Below are 15,811 nucleotides of genomic sequence, written 5' to 3' on the forward strand. Positions count from 1 at the left end.
TAGCATCCTTTGTTCTGGCCACCACTTTCTCTGCTCCGATTTCTCTTGAGCCTGCTACATTGGACAGTGAAACCCACTTCTCCATTGGTACTGCTTCTGTGATAGTCTCTCATGACCTCCCCCATTGCCAAATCCAGTGGTAATACAGAAATCACCCATTTTCCTAACCTGCTAGCAAAGTTCAACACAGATAAACTAGTTTTCCATCTAGAAGCACTTTCTCCTCACATGGCTTCCAGGGCACAGTTTCTCATTGGCTGCATCTTGTTGGAGTCCTTTGTGAAACCCTCTTTGTATTCTTTATCTCAAAATATGAGTGTCTCCATATTCTCCCAATCCTCCTTTCCTTGGTGATTTGTTTTCCTGGCTTTAAATATTTTCCTCATGTTGAAAATGTTTTATCAGTCCTGCCCTAAAGCCTCCCATAATTCCAGTTTCAACTATCCCATATCTTCATTTGTATATCTGACAGGCTTCTCAAGAAAATTACGTATAAAACTAAGCTCCCTCTCCCAAAAAATCTAAGGCTCTGTCATTCTTCCTTGTCTCCATAATGGCCACTTTTGGTCTTCCAGTTGCTTAGTCAAAAAATCATTTCTGATTGCTTTATTGCTTACCCTTCATGTAATCTAGCAGCATTCTTAGAAATTCTTTCAGAATTTGTTCTTGGTCAGACCAGTTGTCACTGCTTCTATTACTACCACTTTAGTTAGGATTGCTGCAATAGCCTAGTTTCCCACCTTCAACTTCGTGTTAGTCCGTTCTCACACTGCTATAAAGAACTACCAGAGACCGAATAATTTATGAAGAAAAGAGGTTTAATTGACTTAACAGTTCCACAGGCTTTACAGGAAACATAGCTAGGAGGCCTAGGAAACTTAACAGCCATAGTGGAAGGCAAAGGAGAAGCAGGCACATCTTGCCATGGCCTGGCAAGAGAGAGTGCAAAGGGGCAAGTGCTACACACTTTCAAGCAAACAGATCACATGTGAACTCACTCACTATCACAGGAACAGCAAAGGGGAAATCTGCACCCGTGATCCACTTACGTCCCACCAGGTCCCTTCCCCAACACTGGGGATGACAATTCAACATGAGATTTGGGTGGGGACCCAGAGCCAAACCTTAACAGACCTTCTGCAGTGTTCTTCACCAGCAGCAAAATGAACATTTAAAATGTCAGTCATATCATGCCACTTCCCTTCCCAACTCCTCAGTGGCTTCCTTTCTTGCTCAGATTAAAATATAAATACTTTAATAGCTCACAGAAGTATATATAATTCACAGAAGTACCTTTATAGTCTCATTTCTGCCTTACTTATTCTACTTTAGCCACATTGATGAACTATGCTGTTGTAAAACATGCCAAGCACATATGCACCTAAAGGCTTTTACGTTACTATCTCTATGCAAGTAATGTTCCCCCATATGTAAATTAGATCTCAAAATTCAATAAAGAGGAAATTTCCACATTTGCTTATAATATATTATGTACACAGGTATCTGTATTAATAGAAAAAATATCCAGAAGAAGAAATATCAAAATATCAGCAGTGGTTATATCTAGGTAAACAGTTTATTTATATTTGTCAGTATTTTTGGTGTTTTTGCCAAGAGAAAAAATTGTTTATGCCCCTAGGAAAAATTTATCCATTTTTATAGAGAGACTAAAACAACTCCCTTCCTTGGCATCTTCCTTTACCCTCCTTCCTAGGTAATGTTTTGTTTCTTGATCTCCCTGTGATTTACGTGGGTATGTCCACTTTGGAATTTTACCACAAGATATTGATGATTAGTGAATGTTTCTGTATATATGTTTACTTTAATAAAAAGAGCAACACAAAAAAATACAACCCTGCCAAAATAGAAAGCAGTGCTGGTATAGTTTGACTCTGTGTCCCCATCCAAATCTCATGTCCCCCATGTGTTGGAGGAGGGGCCTGCTGGGAGGTGTTTGGATCATGGAGGCGGATTTTCCCCTTGTTGTTCTTGTGATAGTGAATGAGTTCTCATGAGATATGGTCGTTTAAAAGTGTGTAGCATTTTCCGCTTCGCACTCTTTTGTTCTGCCATGATAAGATGTGCTTGCTTCCCCTTCACCTTCCACAATGATTGTAAGTTTCCTGAGGCCTCCTAGCCATCCTTCGTGTACAACCCATGGAACTGTAAGTCAATTAAACCTTTTTTCTTCATGAATTACCCAATCTCCTGTAGTTCTTTATAGCAATGTGAGAACAGACTAATTCAAGTACTAACAGTATATTTATTTTATATAATTATTTAAATATTCTGGGTGATTTGCTTTAAGTTTTGAGATAATGCTGTTGATATTTTGAATTAGTGCCTTTTTTTCCTGCTGATTTAATGGCCTTATCAAAACCTCACTGAGTACAAGACTATTATAAAACATTAGCTGCTAAATAGACAATGTTATTGGTCTAAAAGTATTCTATATTTATATATCATAAAATATTTTAATTACTGTTTTCTTGAATTGGTTAGGCAAGTTATTGACCAGAACTAGATGGATATGATAGTATTACATAATTTTTCTGATATTTAAAAATTTTAAAGATGTATTTAACTATAGGTACTGGAACTTTTAATTACGTCTGTACTCTCAAATATGTAGACATTGTGTATTTTATTTTATACAAGTTAAGCTGCTAATGTTAAATAAATAAAATTTCAGTAAATTGATTTAGAAATCAGGAAAAGACATGGATTTACCTTGAAAATACTAAATTTTGGTGAATACAGACATCCCTTCAAACAAGGCACTTTCTTTTTTATTGTGTCCATATATTCTAATTAACTGTTCAGTTTAAACTATTTTTAAATGGCTTATTTAGTACCTTAAAATTTTTCCATCTGTAACATCTCTTAACCATACTTTAATTCCTAATTTCTACATCTCAGAAAAAATATTTGAATTATATGTTAAAAGTTAAAGTTTATCCTGTGTAGCACAAATTATATTTCATTTTTGATGATTGAACTCTTACCTTTTGAGGTTTTTAATTCCCCAAGTAATTTGTTGTAGTGCAAATACCATTTTTTCCATAAAAACACACTCAGTCTTAAACACCCTTTTGTTGGTTTGTGTTTTATAGATTTATTACATATTTAGTCTTGATACTCTATTTGTATTTTAAATTTAGAATTTTTTTCTGGTAACATTTAGCTGTGTGTGGTATATTTTGAAATATATGTTATATTCATATTTTTTTCTCCTTAAATCTAGATACAATTGAAAAGGAAATAAGAAAAATCTTCAATATTCCAGATGAAAAGGAGACCAGATTGTGGAACAAATACATGAGTAATACATTTGAACCACTGAATAAACCAGACAGCACCATTCAGGATGCTGGTTTATACCAAGGACAGGTATTGTTTATTTTAAGCATACTAATACATGAAGGTTTTTTGGATTCATGAACCTTAATTAATATCCTGGCAATATATAATGGGCTCTACCGTTCCTGCTTCCTCTTTCTAAATTCATCTCTTGTCTATCCCTGCTAGTTACTGACTGTGACTTCTAGTTCCCTACTTGAGCTTAGAAATAATCTACTTGTTAAAAATAAATCATTTTTAATTAGGAAAAAAAAATCAGCTGATATTATAAGGTGGGTCAGCAAACTTTCTGTAAAAGACCAAATAGTAAACATTTATGGAGCATCTGTTACTTACACAATTCTCTGTTACAAGTTACAGTTCTCTGTAGGCCATAAAGTGACATCTAAAATGGTGCCATTGTAGTACACAAAAACAAGCATAGATGCTACATCAATAAATGAGTATGGCTCTGTTTTAATAAAACTGTTTATATAAATGTGCAGCAGGCTAAGTGAAATGTAGTTTTGCCAGCCCTTGTTGAAAGGTATCAGCTCCCAGTTTGGTTTTGTTTTTTCTTTTGTTTTTTCTTTTGTTTTGTTTTGTTTTTTGAGATGGAGTCTCACTCTGTGGCCCAGGCTAAAGTACAATGGTAAGATCTTGGCTCACTGCAACCTCTGCCTTCTAGGTTCAAGCGGTTCTCCTGCCTCAGCCTCCCAAATAGCTGGGACTACAGGCACATGTCACCATGCCCAGCTAATTTTTGTGTTTTTAGCAGAGATGGAGTTTGACCATATCGGCCAGGATAGTTTCAATCTCTTGACCTCGTGATCTGCCTGCCTTAGCCTTCCAAAGTGCTGGGATTACAGGCATACACCACTGCACCCAGCCAGTATTTTTTTAATAGTATAATCCAAATAAATAAAAGTATTGAGAAAGGAAGAAGTTTAGTCACAGTCAGCAAGTCCTACTGATTCTACCTTCTAACTATCTCTTGAAATAATCTCTCTGTTCCATTCTCAGCCCTTAACTTTCATAGTCTCTTCACAGATCCCTCTATCTCCAGGCTCTTGTACGTCTGCTCTTTTTTCCTTTGTTTTTTCATTATTAGCAGATAGCAGTAGGACACTCTTGTTCTTGCCAGAATACTCATTCTAAAATGTAAAGTTCACTGTCTTCCTTTTATAAACTTTTCTTGGTTCCTTAATAATTATCAAGTCCAAGCACTTTAAGCCAGCATGCAGGTTATGGTTTAACCTCTTCTCTACTCTTCCACTATCATCAGATTATCTTTATTTTGTGGTTTATACTCAAGCGGTACCAAACTGAGCTGCTTATCATTCCCTGAACACGCTATGCTGTCCAGTACTCTTGTGCTTTCCAATGTGTTATTCCATCTGCCTGATGTACATGTCCTTGCAATCCCTGTATTCATCCATCAAAAAGTTCTTTTAACCATCTACATCCTCAGATTAACCATCCCATACCATCATGTAGGCTAGCCATATCCTTTTCATCCTTCAGATTCTAGCTCAAATGTCCCGTCATCTATCCAGCCTTCCCTGTTTCTCTCAATAGCCACTGAGGAATAAGATGTTTCTGTTCTGGAGGAAAAAGAATGCTTCCTTAACTTCCACAATGCTTTATGTATAAATGTTTTGCATCATTCATTATATGCTTTAGTTATTTGTATATTAATCTCCCTAGACCTTGAGGTCCTTGTTTTGGTTAGACTTTGTACCCTGTTTATATTTTCAGAACCTAACGGTGCCTGGTATTCTGATATATGGAAGATTTTTGTTGTTGTTGTTTTACTTAAAAATTACTGTTAACATCAATAATATGATTCTGAGTTGTGGAAAAATTCAGAGAAACTGAAGGAAATTAATTTTTAGTAAATGCCTGCTATATGTCAAGGATTAAACTAGACTATCAAAATACAGTGATTTTCATATTTATTTTAGTCATTATGTTCTTAAGAGAAATCTTACAAAATCCAGTATGTATCACAGTTAAAAGGGAAATGAAGCTGATGGAAGCTAGAAGTATGGACCTTGGAAATCCACTGATAGCCAACACTGCCCTTTTAGTTAGCCACCTCTCTCTTTCTGTCTTCCAGTAAACATAACCTCTCTCCTTGGTTTTCATTCATTAGGCCTTGAGGTAGCTCCAAAAGTACAATTTGAAATCTATAGAATTCTTTCTTTAAATCTTTTCAGCAATCTTATGAAATTAATGTTACTCTTTTCATCATGTACATTAGAAAACAGAGACTTAGAGAAGTTAAATAATTTGATCTTCTTGATAGGTATGCATTTATCAGATGGCAGATGAGAGAATAATTTAATAAGATTAAATATTCTTTTAAGGAACTGACCTCTAAAAACAGGAATGTTTCAAAGAATGTTTATTAAATTTTTCGGACTTTATAATAATTATTCAGCCAGAGAAGATAAATGAACTAAAAGATAGTAAATGAACCAAACACTCTCCTGGACCTTTTTTTTAAATACTTAAATTAAAAATATCCTTATTAGAAAATGAAAAAAAAACATACTATTGAAGAGTTTGCCTCCCATTTGGGAGGCATTTCTTCTTTCCTTTTTTGTATGAGTTTAATTTTAATGTAGAATCTTTCCAAAAATATTTTTGAGTTAAAGTTTTAACTGTAACAAAATTTTATTCAGAAAATGATACACTTGAATAAAGGACTCAATTTTAATATTTCTGATGGCCTTCAGCATTAGTATTTGTGGTTTTAACAACATGGAATATTAGGTATAAATACTGTTAGAAATTAAGACATTATGGTTAAATAATTATATTGAATACATAAGTTAGAAATCTTCTGTAGCTAAAATCTTGTTTTATAACTGATTTAAGTCCTCCAAATCGTTTATAAAGATTATATGCATATTTATGCATATAGTTTATCTGTAACTGTTGCCATGGTTATAAATTGCAGTGAAGGAAAGCATTCTTGAGAAGTTAAAAATCACTAAATTCTACTTTGTAAATCTTTAAAATATATAGAGAGAGAGGAATGAAAATCAGAAAATTGAGACAATGATGACTCATTTATAGTAGGTAGGGAGAGGAATGTGATCAAGAAGGGATCAGTATAGTAGGTACATGGTGCTCTATTCTTTATGTGGTACAAATACAGTTTTTAATGTGTGAAAAAATAGATTTTTAAAGCTAACTTTAATATTTTAATTAGCACCCTCTAAGGTTTCATGAATTTTTTTTAAATCAACATTTTATTGTTTGTTACATGCACTCTGAAACATGCTTACATTTTACATGGTTAGGATCTAAATGCCAGTGTATAAATGGCCTGGAAATATACAGTTCACAAAAATATATTACTATGTCCATGTGGAGTAGGTTGTGAAATTGCAACTTAAAAAGTTAATGAAACAGTAAATGAAATGTATTCAAATTTGTAATGCCTTGGATTGACTTCAAGTCATTTTGTCTGTATTACAGTTTTCGCATGGAAATTGTAGATATTAACTTTTTATTGATATTATCACATAGTTCCTTTGTTAAATTATTTTTGCTAAGTTTTTCTTCATTATTTTGCTAAATTTTACACAGACTAATCCATAGCAAAAGACTTCTTTGTTAGACTGAAAGATATGAGGAAAGATTTTAGGGTATTTTAAAATAAAGTATAGCTCTGCCTAAGCCTATACTTTTTGTTTATTAGAGGTGATTTCTGTCAACTTCAACTATGCTGTTAACAGAACTTCAATCTTATTCTCATAAATGAGACTCTGTCATTTGTATATTTAAAGATTCTATAATTTCCATTGTGGTAATATAAATACACACTAATTTCAAAACCCTAAATGAATTCTACATAATCTGTAATTTAGAATTGTTTATGTCACCTTTCATCTGCATTTGCATAAAAATAAGCCAAGATTCTATGTCAGTATGTTTAACAACTGCAAACATTTATTGAGCATCTGTTCTTTACACAGTTCTCTATTATAAGTTACAAATACAAATAGAAAATATATTCTCTAAATACAAGGAATTTATGTTCTGTGTACTTGGATTAAGTTTTCTTATACTTAAAATCATGGAACCAGTGGTTTTCTTTACAGTTTGTCTTCTAGGATTCCTTCTCACGATCATTACTGATTTCTTATTTGAGGTCTTTTAGTCTACTGTTTCCTTTAAATAATCACAGAGTTACTTTAATTTCTTAGTGTATTCGGCTAAGCTTCTAAAGTTATTTTAACTTCAGAGTTATGGAAAAACATCCTTTTATTGTGTCATGTTTGCAGGTATTAGTGATAGAACAGAAAAATGAAGATGGAACATGGCCAAGGGGTCCTTCTACTCCTAAGTAAGTGCTCCCACTTCTTATGGCTTATTTTATGATTTTGAAGCCTTTGATGTTAGATAATCAAATCCACAGTGATGGAAGAACCTAGTTGTGTATTGCAAACATTCATGCCTTCTTTATATTTGAGTATTATATTCTTAGTATACAAGCTATCTAAATTTGCTATTAATTAATATGTTACTATTGTAAAACCTTCCAATTCAAATATCTTAAGGTATAGTATAAACATATGGTATAAATGAGAAAGTTGCATTGTCTAATACAGTCAAATCATTAAATATTAATTTTTGAAGTATTTCTGTGCTTTTTAAAAGTATCGTAAAATGTTTATCAAAATGAATCTGATGTGAAAGTAATATTTATTTAAATGAAAGTTTTAAATAAAGAAATAAACAGAAATAGAGGAGTATATGAGTTATTTTTGAGGGCAAATGAAAGAATTAGGAATTTTTTTAGCTGTTTTAGAATTAATAGATCCACACTCCATTATCAAAACATTTAAGACCAACTGTGTTTAAATATTCAGACTTCTCAAAGCTTTAAGAAGTAATATGGCCAGGCGCGGTGGCTCAAGCCTGTAATCCCAGCACTTTGGGAGGCCGAGGCGGGTGGATCAGGAGATCGAAAGATCGAGACCATCCTGGTCAACATGGTGAAACCCCGTCTCTACTAAAAATACAATAAAACTAGCTGGGCATGGTGGCGCATGCCTGTAATCCCAGCTACTTAGGAGGCTGAGGCAGGAGAATTGCCTGAGACCAGGAGGTGGAGGTTGCGGTGAGCCGAGATCGTGCCATTGCACTCCAGCCTCGGTAACAAGAGCGAAACTCCATCTCAAAAAAAAAAAAAAAAAGAAGTAATATGGTACATGTCCCACCTGTTACTGTAATGTTTCTGTTTCTGCAAGAGGACACTTTATAATCAAACACATTAATACTTCTTTAGCAAATATTCATACTAAGTGGGATAAATAAGGACTATAAATAGCATTTTATCAGTCCAAGTCAAGTTACCACCAAATGAACTGTGAAAAAATTTTTTCAGTTTTCAGAGCTTTGGAATATCAGATGTTCTGATAAGGGATTGTGAACCTGTATTTTGAGATTCTTAAAATAATGATTTTTAGAATAAATAACAGTTTAGTAAATTTCAACCAAGCAAATTTAAAAAAAAAATCTGCTACTTTATTTTATTTAAAAGTACAATGTACTCTCTGGGCGTGGTGGCACATGCCTGTAATCCTACCACTTTGGGAGGCCGAGGCAGGTGAATCATGAGGTCAGGAGTTTGAGACCAGCCTGGCCAACATGGTGAAACCCCATCTCTACTAAAAATACAAAAATTAGCCAGCATCGGTGATACATGCCTGTAATCCCAGCTAGCTGGGAGGCTGAGGTACAAGAATCACTTGAACCCAGAAGGTTGCAGTGAGCCGAGATTATGCCGCTGTACTTCCAGCCTGGGCAACAGAGTGAAACTGTCTCAAAAAACATAAATAAATAACATAAAACTGCATTGTCCCTTTTATAAGTGGTTTTCTATCCTTTTTATCTTATGTGAATTTTTTTTTTTCATTTAAAAATATCATGAGAAGGCACATAATTAATTACATGAAGGTGATTTTTATACTTAGCATACTTCGTTGAATGTAGTACAAGGGTAGAACTTAGTATAAAAGTAGTACTTTTATTAAGATATTCATATTAAAGGCATGTGGGTTGAATTATATAGATTTTATAACTGGTGAAGGTTTGGAAGTTAGGAAATTTTTTTGTGAATATTTCCTTTTGGTCTTTAAAGCAGAACCACTGTTGTTTCCTAACATGTTCAGGTTGCTGTGTACTTGCTATGTCTTTAAATAATTTTTGAAATTATAAAATTGTTTATGGATTAAAAAACATGAGTTCTAAAGATTGAGACATCTTTTTTACTTAAAAATGACTGATTTTCACCAGAAAGATAAGACTAATTTTATATTTTCTTTTATTACCTAATATAGCACAATATTATTTTTATTTATTTCAACAACTGTAGTACTTGCTTTGTATAAAAGAAGACACAATTTCCAATACAATACCCAACCCATCATACACATGCAATAAATATTGGTGAATGCAATTGCTATGCTAGAGATGTACAAAAGTACAATTAAGAGTCTCATTTTTTGTTGTATCTACTAGTTTAATAAGGATGCCATATATTAAAGCATAGAAAAGTTAAGTATCCATTCACTACAAAATGTAAGAAATACTATACACCAGTATGTCATAAATTGCCAAATAACAATTTACTAGAATACGGAAAAAGATTTGCACCTGTGTATGAAAAGATTCTCAGAAAACTAAGAATAAAGTGAAATTCTAACTTATGCCAAGTTTATAGCAAAAGTTATATTTCATTGAGAAATTTTTAGCACAATTTAAGAGTAGGAGCTTAGGAAGAAGAAATAAAATTCACTGTGTATAATTTAGTCATTTGTATAAAATCCAAAACTGTCAGCAAACTACTAGAACTGAGAATATTCAGCAAGATTGTCTAATATAAGATTAATTTATAAAAAGCAGTTGTTTTTTCTCTACCAAGAGATCAGCAATCTTTTTTATAAAAGACCAGATAAATGTTTTCAGCTTTGTGGGCCATATGGCCTCTGTCATAACTATAACTGCTGATGTAGTATGAAAGCAGCCTTAGACATCATGGCAACACATTGCAATGTCTGTGTTCCAGTAAAGCTTTATTTGTAAGTAGATAGCAAGCTTGTATTTGGCCTGTGAGCCACAGATTTCTAACCCCTGCCATTTATCATGAGAAACCCACTTAGAAAATAGTCTTAACAAAAATTAGCCTAATTTAAAATGCATAAAATCTTCATGAGAAAAAAAAATGTAAGTTTATTAGAAAATAAAAGATTGTCATGTACTGTATGGCTTACAGTACCTAGTAATGCCTGTTTTCTCTTGAGCACATCAGTACCGCTCAAAATTCTTTTATAGAAGATTTAATATAATGCAACAAACAAGAAATACACGGTAAAACAGAAAAATTCTTCTTTTGTTCCCAACTTCTTTTTTCTATTTACTTCTCCTGAGTTAACATCAGAAGTACTGTTAATAGATTAGGTGTGTTTCACCCATTACATTTTTAATGCATTTATTTTTCCACATGTATGTTATTCTACATCTTGTGTCTTTTACCCAGCAATGTGCTTTAGAGGTCTTTCAAAGTTAATAAAAATTAGATTTATCCCATTTAGATACTACTAAACTATTTGACCTTAAACATTTGTTAAATTTAATCCAGTTTTATACTTTGTTAATAGGCTTATATAAGCAATGTTTTATTTTCTAGGCTAATTTGTTTTTTATTGTTTCATCATATTCCATTCTTTTGGCAAGGTACTGAGATGATCTCTTTGTTGGACTATTTAGCATTTGAGATACTGATTGTTATAAAGTATGCTTTTTCTGTATTATATGCCTTTAATAAAATAGTAGGTGATGCTTTTAAAAAAAAAAAAAAAAAAAGAAACTTGACAAACTCATTTTAAAGTTAGCATTGACCAGTACAGGTCCAGAATTAGCTGAGTCAGTGTCGACAAAAAAGAGAAAGGAGGGAACTAGATCTATAAGGTAATTGAGAGTTACTGTAAAATTATACTAATAAAAACAATATAATGCTAGCAAAAGAAAGGCAAATACTGGTATAAACTAGTAATCTCAAAAAGATTCATGTATATTTGACAGCTTGATATATGGTGTGGCACAAGTAGGTAGTGAAGTTGCTTAAAACAGACGATTACTTAGATTTAATGGGAGTACTGGCTATTTTGAGAAAAAGAAAGCTAGATCTCTACCTTCTGCTTTATATGCAAAAGCTAAGTCTAGAAGGATTAGAGACCTGAATAAGAAATATAACACTTTAAAGTGATGAGGCTGGGCATGGTGGCTACACCTGGAATCCGAACACTTGGGGAGGCCAAGGCAGGTGGATCATTTCAGGTCAGGAGTTTGAGACCAGCCTGGTCAACGTGGTGAAACGCTGCCTCTACTAAAATAACAAAAATTAGCCGCGTATGGTGGCGGGGTCCTGTAGTCCCAGCTACTCAAGAGGCTGAGGCAGGAAAATCACTTGAAACCGGGAGGCGCAAATTTCAGTAAGCCAAGATGCTGCCGCTGCACTCTAGCCAGCGTAACAGAGCGAGACTCCATCTTTGAATGAATGAATGAATGAAGTGAATAATAGAAATTTTGGAGAATAGCTACATCATAGGGATCATAGAACATAATGTGAAAATTTAATGGGTCTGATTATATCAGAATTAAGGATTTTTGTTGAAAGAACTATACACAGAGTTAAAAGTCAGATATCAGCTTTGGAACTTTTAAAACCTAAAGAGAATAATACCTATAATATATCAAGAACTCCTATAACTTAACAGAAACAAAGAAAAATCGCTTTTAAAAAAATAGATAAAAGATACGAACATACAATTTAAATAAAGAGTAGCCGAGTCCTGACAGTTAGATGAGAAGACAAACTCACTAATAATCAGAAAAAATGAAAGTAAATGAATATAGTTTTTCACCCGTCAAAATGACATATTTAAAAGTTTGCTGATGCCAAATATTGGGTATGGTGTAGACGTGTACTTACAATGCAAGTATAAACTAATACTATCATGCTGTAAATCAGTAAGTAGTTAATTAAATAAGAAGTGTTTAATCCATCTGACCCAGCACTCAGAGGAATCTTTATACAAATCTTTGAGGATATATCTTTGTTAGCTGCATGGTTTGTGGTAGTGGGAATTTGGAGATACCCTAGCTAAATATCTATCACTGGTATATAGAGCAAATAAGAGAAATGAGATGGTAGTAACAATGGTGAGATCTTTAAAACTAGATGAAGCTTTAAAACATACAGCTGAGAGAGAAACAATGAGATTCATAAATATTTAAGAACATACAAAAAGCACAGTAGAAGGAAATCAGAGTAGAGATAAGAGGAAGAAAAAGGAAACAAGTTTGAGGAAGTATCACTGCTAAATTTATTTATATTTCTATAGTTTAAGCTAGGATACAGATTCTTTTTTCTGGATGAATGCTGGCTTAAAAAAAAAAAAAAATGAGACCAGCCTCGATGTCTCATGCCTATTATCTGAACACTTTGGGAGGCTGAGATGGGTGGATCATTTGAGGTCAGGAATTCAAAACCAGCCTGGCCAACATGGTGAAACCCCATCTCTACCAAAAATACAAAAATTAGCCAGGTGTGGTAGCAGGCAACTGTAGTCCCAGCTATTCAGGAGACTGAGGCAGGAGAATCGCTTGAACCCAGGAGGCAGAGGTTGCAGTAACCCAGGATTGTGCCACTGCACTCCAGCCTGGGTGTTAGAGTGAGAGTCTATCTCCAAAAAAAAAAAAAAAAAAACCAAACAAACAAAAAACACAAATGGAATGCCTCTGTATTCATCGAAAAGTACATTTTAGGCCTGGCAAAGTGGCTCACACCTGTAATCCTACCATTTGGGAAGCTAAGTTAGGAGGATCACTTGATCCCAGGAGTTCAAGATGACTCTGTTCAGCATAGCAAGACCATGTCTCTACAAAAGTATACAAAAATTAACCAGGTGTGGTGGCATGCATCTACAGTCTCAGCTACTCAAGAAGCTGGGGTGAGAGGATTGTGTGAGCCCAGGAGTTCAAGGCTGCAAAGAACTATGATCACACCACTGCACTCCAGCCTGTGCAATAGAGCGAGAGACCCTGTCTCTCAAAAAGGGGAAGAAGAAAGAAAAACCCGAAAAGCACATTATGAACACATGACATTAACTTAGGCAAATTTAACTCCAGCACAGGACATGTAATTTTAGGTCCTTAGGAAGGACTTCAAGATTAATTAAGATATAGAACAGTTTATATGCCTCAAAACTGTCACATATTTGTCAGATGACAACCTCTGGCCCTCAAGATGGAATGAAAATGCTTGTTCTCATAAATATCACTAACCTGAAATTTGTCCATCATGTTGTACATAACCAGTCCCTAGCTAGGGTGTCAGATACAAAGGAAAAATAATTAAAACTGTAATGGTGATAGAAGATTCCCTGGTAGAATTTATTAAAACAGTTTCTTGGGCCCCATCCTCAAAATTTTTTATTCATTATATCTGGGTGTGGCTCATTTCTAATAAGCTTGCAGGTGACACCAATGCTGTTGATCTAAGGATGACAATCAAAAACTTTGTTGGTAATGTTTATTGACATTTACTATGTTAACCACATTGACAGTGGCATCCAGGGTTCCCACCCCAGACAAGCAAAATATAAATCTTTATAGTCAGCCAGGGAATTTGCACTTTAAGTACTAATGTGAACAAGAAAATATAAGAATACTACCATAAGTAGGCACGTGTTAGTATTTTGTCTATTCTATACAACTGAAAATACAGGAACCTACTTAGTACTTTGATGTCCTAAAATTGTATTAGGCCCATTTGGATTAGATTTGAAACTCTGTATCCTCAGCTGAAGCATAAATTTTTGGGCTACTTGAGAAGAAATGCTAAAAATTCAAAAAATGTTAAGGATAAAATATAATTTTATTTAAAACATGTAGTCTTTTAGTTACAAAAAAATCTATGTGTATGCTTTTAATCAGCACCTAAAACAACTTGAAATCTGTGTTAGAAATCTAGGAACCTACCCAAAAGATACTCAAAAGTTTCCTGGCCAGGCACAATGGCTCACACCTATAATCTCAGCACTTTGAAAGTTCAACGGGGACGGATCACTTGAGGCCAGGAGTTCAAGATCAGCCTGGCCAAATGGTGAAACCCGATCTCTACTAAAAATACAAAAATTAGCCAGGGGTGGTGGCAGTGCCTGTAGTCCCATTTCCTCTGGGGGCTGAGGCAGGAGAATCACTTTAACCCAGAAAGTGGAGGTTGCAGTGAGCTGAGATTGAGCCACTGCACTCCACCCTGGGCAACAGAGTGAGGCTCTGTCTCAAAAAACAAAACCTTTCTAACTGAATTTTTTGACTAGATATCAACATATAATTTGAAATTTTTATTTTTGTATTCATGCTACATTTTTTAAACACTACTTATTTTATCAAGACTTGCATTTCTAATCTAGTTTTTAAGTCTGGTTTCTTATAGCCTCTTAAAAACATGATCTTTTCTTTTTTTTTTTTTAAAGATGGTTTCACCACCATGTTGGCCAGGATGGTCTCAATCTCCTGACCTTGTGATCTGCCCACCTCAGCCTCCCAAAGTGCTGAGATTACAGGCGTGAGCCACTGTGCCCGGCTAAAACATAATCTTTTCTATTGATGCCTTAGAAAAAGTGTCCCCTCCAGTCTTAAAATTCTGTTAAATTTCACCATTTTTTTTTAGGATGTTAATTGGGCAGTCTAATTATTCTATTGGAGACATATAGCTAGTAAAATCTTATATTTCTAAAAGTTGATTTTACAGTGGAATAATTGTAGAAGCCTGGGGGTTCCTAAAGAGATAATTTAAGTTTATTTATTTTCATTAATTAGTGAAAAAGTATTGTCAAAAGACGTGCTTAAGTATTTGGTGTAAAAAAATTGAGTCATTGATGATTTTGAAGATACGATTTTCTTCAACTAGAAAATATCCAGAGAAAAATTTACCATCATCCAAAATAGGACTTGAGTGGCAGAAAAAAGTCAAATGGAAAACCATGCTAATACCTCTTACTCATACACTGTCCCTCTGCCATTTGTGGTGTCTGATTAAGGAATTCCAAATTGATGACTGAAACACTATAAACTTAATCTCATGACCCAGTAATATTTTCACAGCACTGTCTTCCTGAGTGCTCTGCTTTGAGAGAGGAAGAACTTTATAAATACCATTGCGTACTACTTTTTTGGCTGGGACAAATAGTAAGCACCTAGGTGATTCTACAATATTCTGTTTTTGGTTTTTGCACTGTCTTAAACTTCTTTAGAAATTTTTAGAGAAAAGTTAATCCCTGTTTGCATTTATAACTGCAAAGCTAAATGGATTCAGAAATGATGCATAGACCTATTTGGTTAAAAATTAGTGAAATACATATTGGGAAACATATCACCTAAAATA

At 34.0% G+C, this 15,811-nt stretch overlaps 1 protein-coding gene across 7 annotated transcripts in view; it reads left to right on the forward strand.

Moving 5' to 3' along the window:
* USP15 (ubiquitin specific peptidase 15) overlaps positions 1 to 15,811 on the forward strand; it is a 150,047-nt gene that overhangs the window by 63,499 nt on the left and 70,737 nt on the right. For all 7 annotated transcript variants that reach the window (XR_005580034.2, XM_010337267.3, XM_010337268.3 and 4 more), the window contains 2 exons: positions 3,245 to 3,390; positions 7,638 to 7,699. Coding sequence is in view for 6 of the 7 variants with exons in the window: in XM_010337267.3 (XP_010335569.1) it covers positions 3,245 to 3,390; positions 7,638 to 7,699 (208 nt within the window). In the remaining variant the exon portion in view is untranslated. The remainder of the gene's footprint in view (positions 1 to 3,244; positions 3,391 to 7,637; positions 7,700 to 15,811) is intronic.

The sequence above is a fragment of the Saimiri boliviensis genome, chromosome 7 (assembly GCF_048565385.1).
Source record: "Saimiri boliviensis isolate mSaiBol1 chromosome 7, mSaiBol1.pri, whole genome shotgun sequence".
NCBI classification, from domain to species: Eukaryota; Metazoa; Chordata; class Mammalia; order Primates; family Cebidae; genus Saimiri; species Saimiri boliviensis.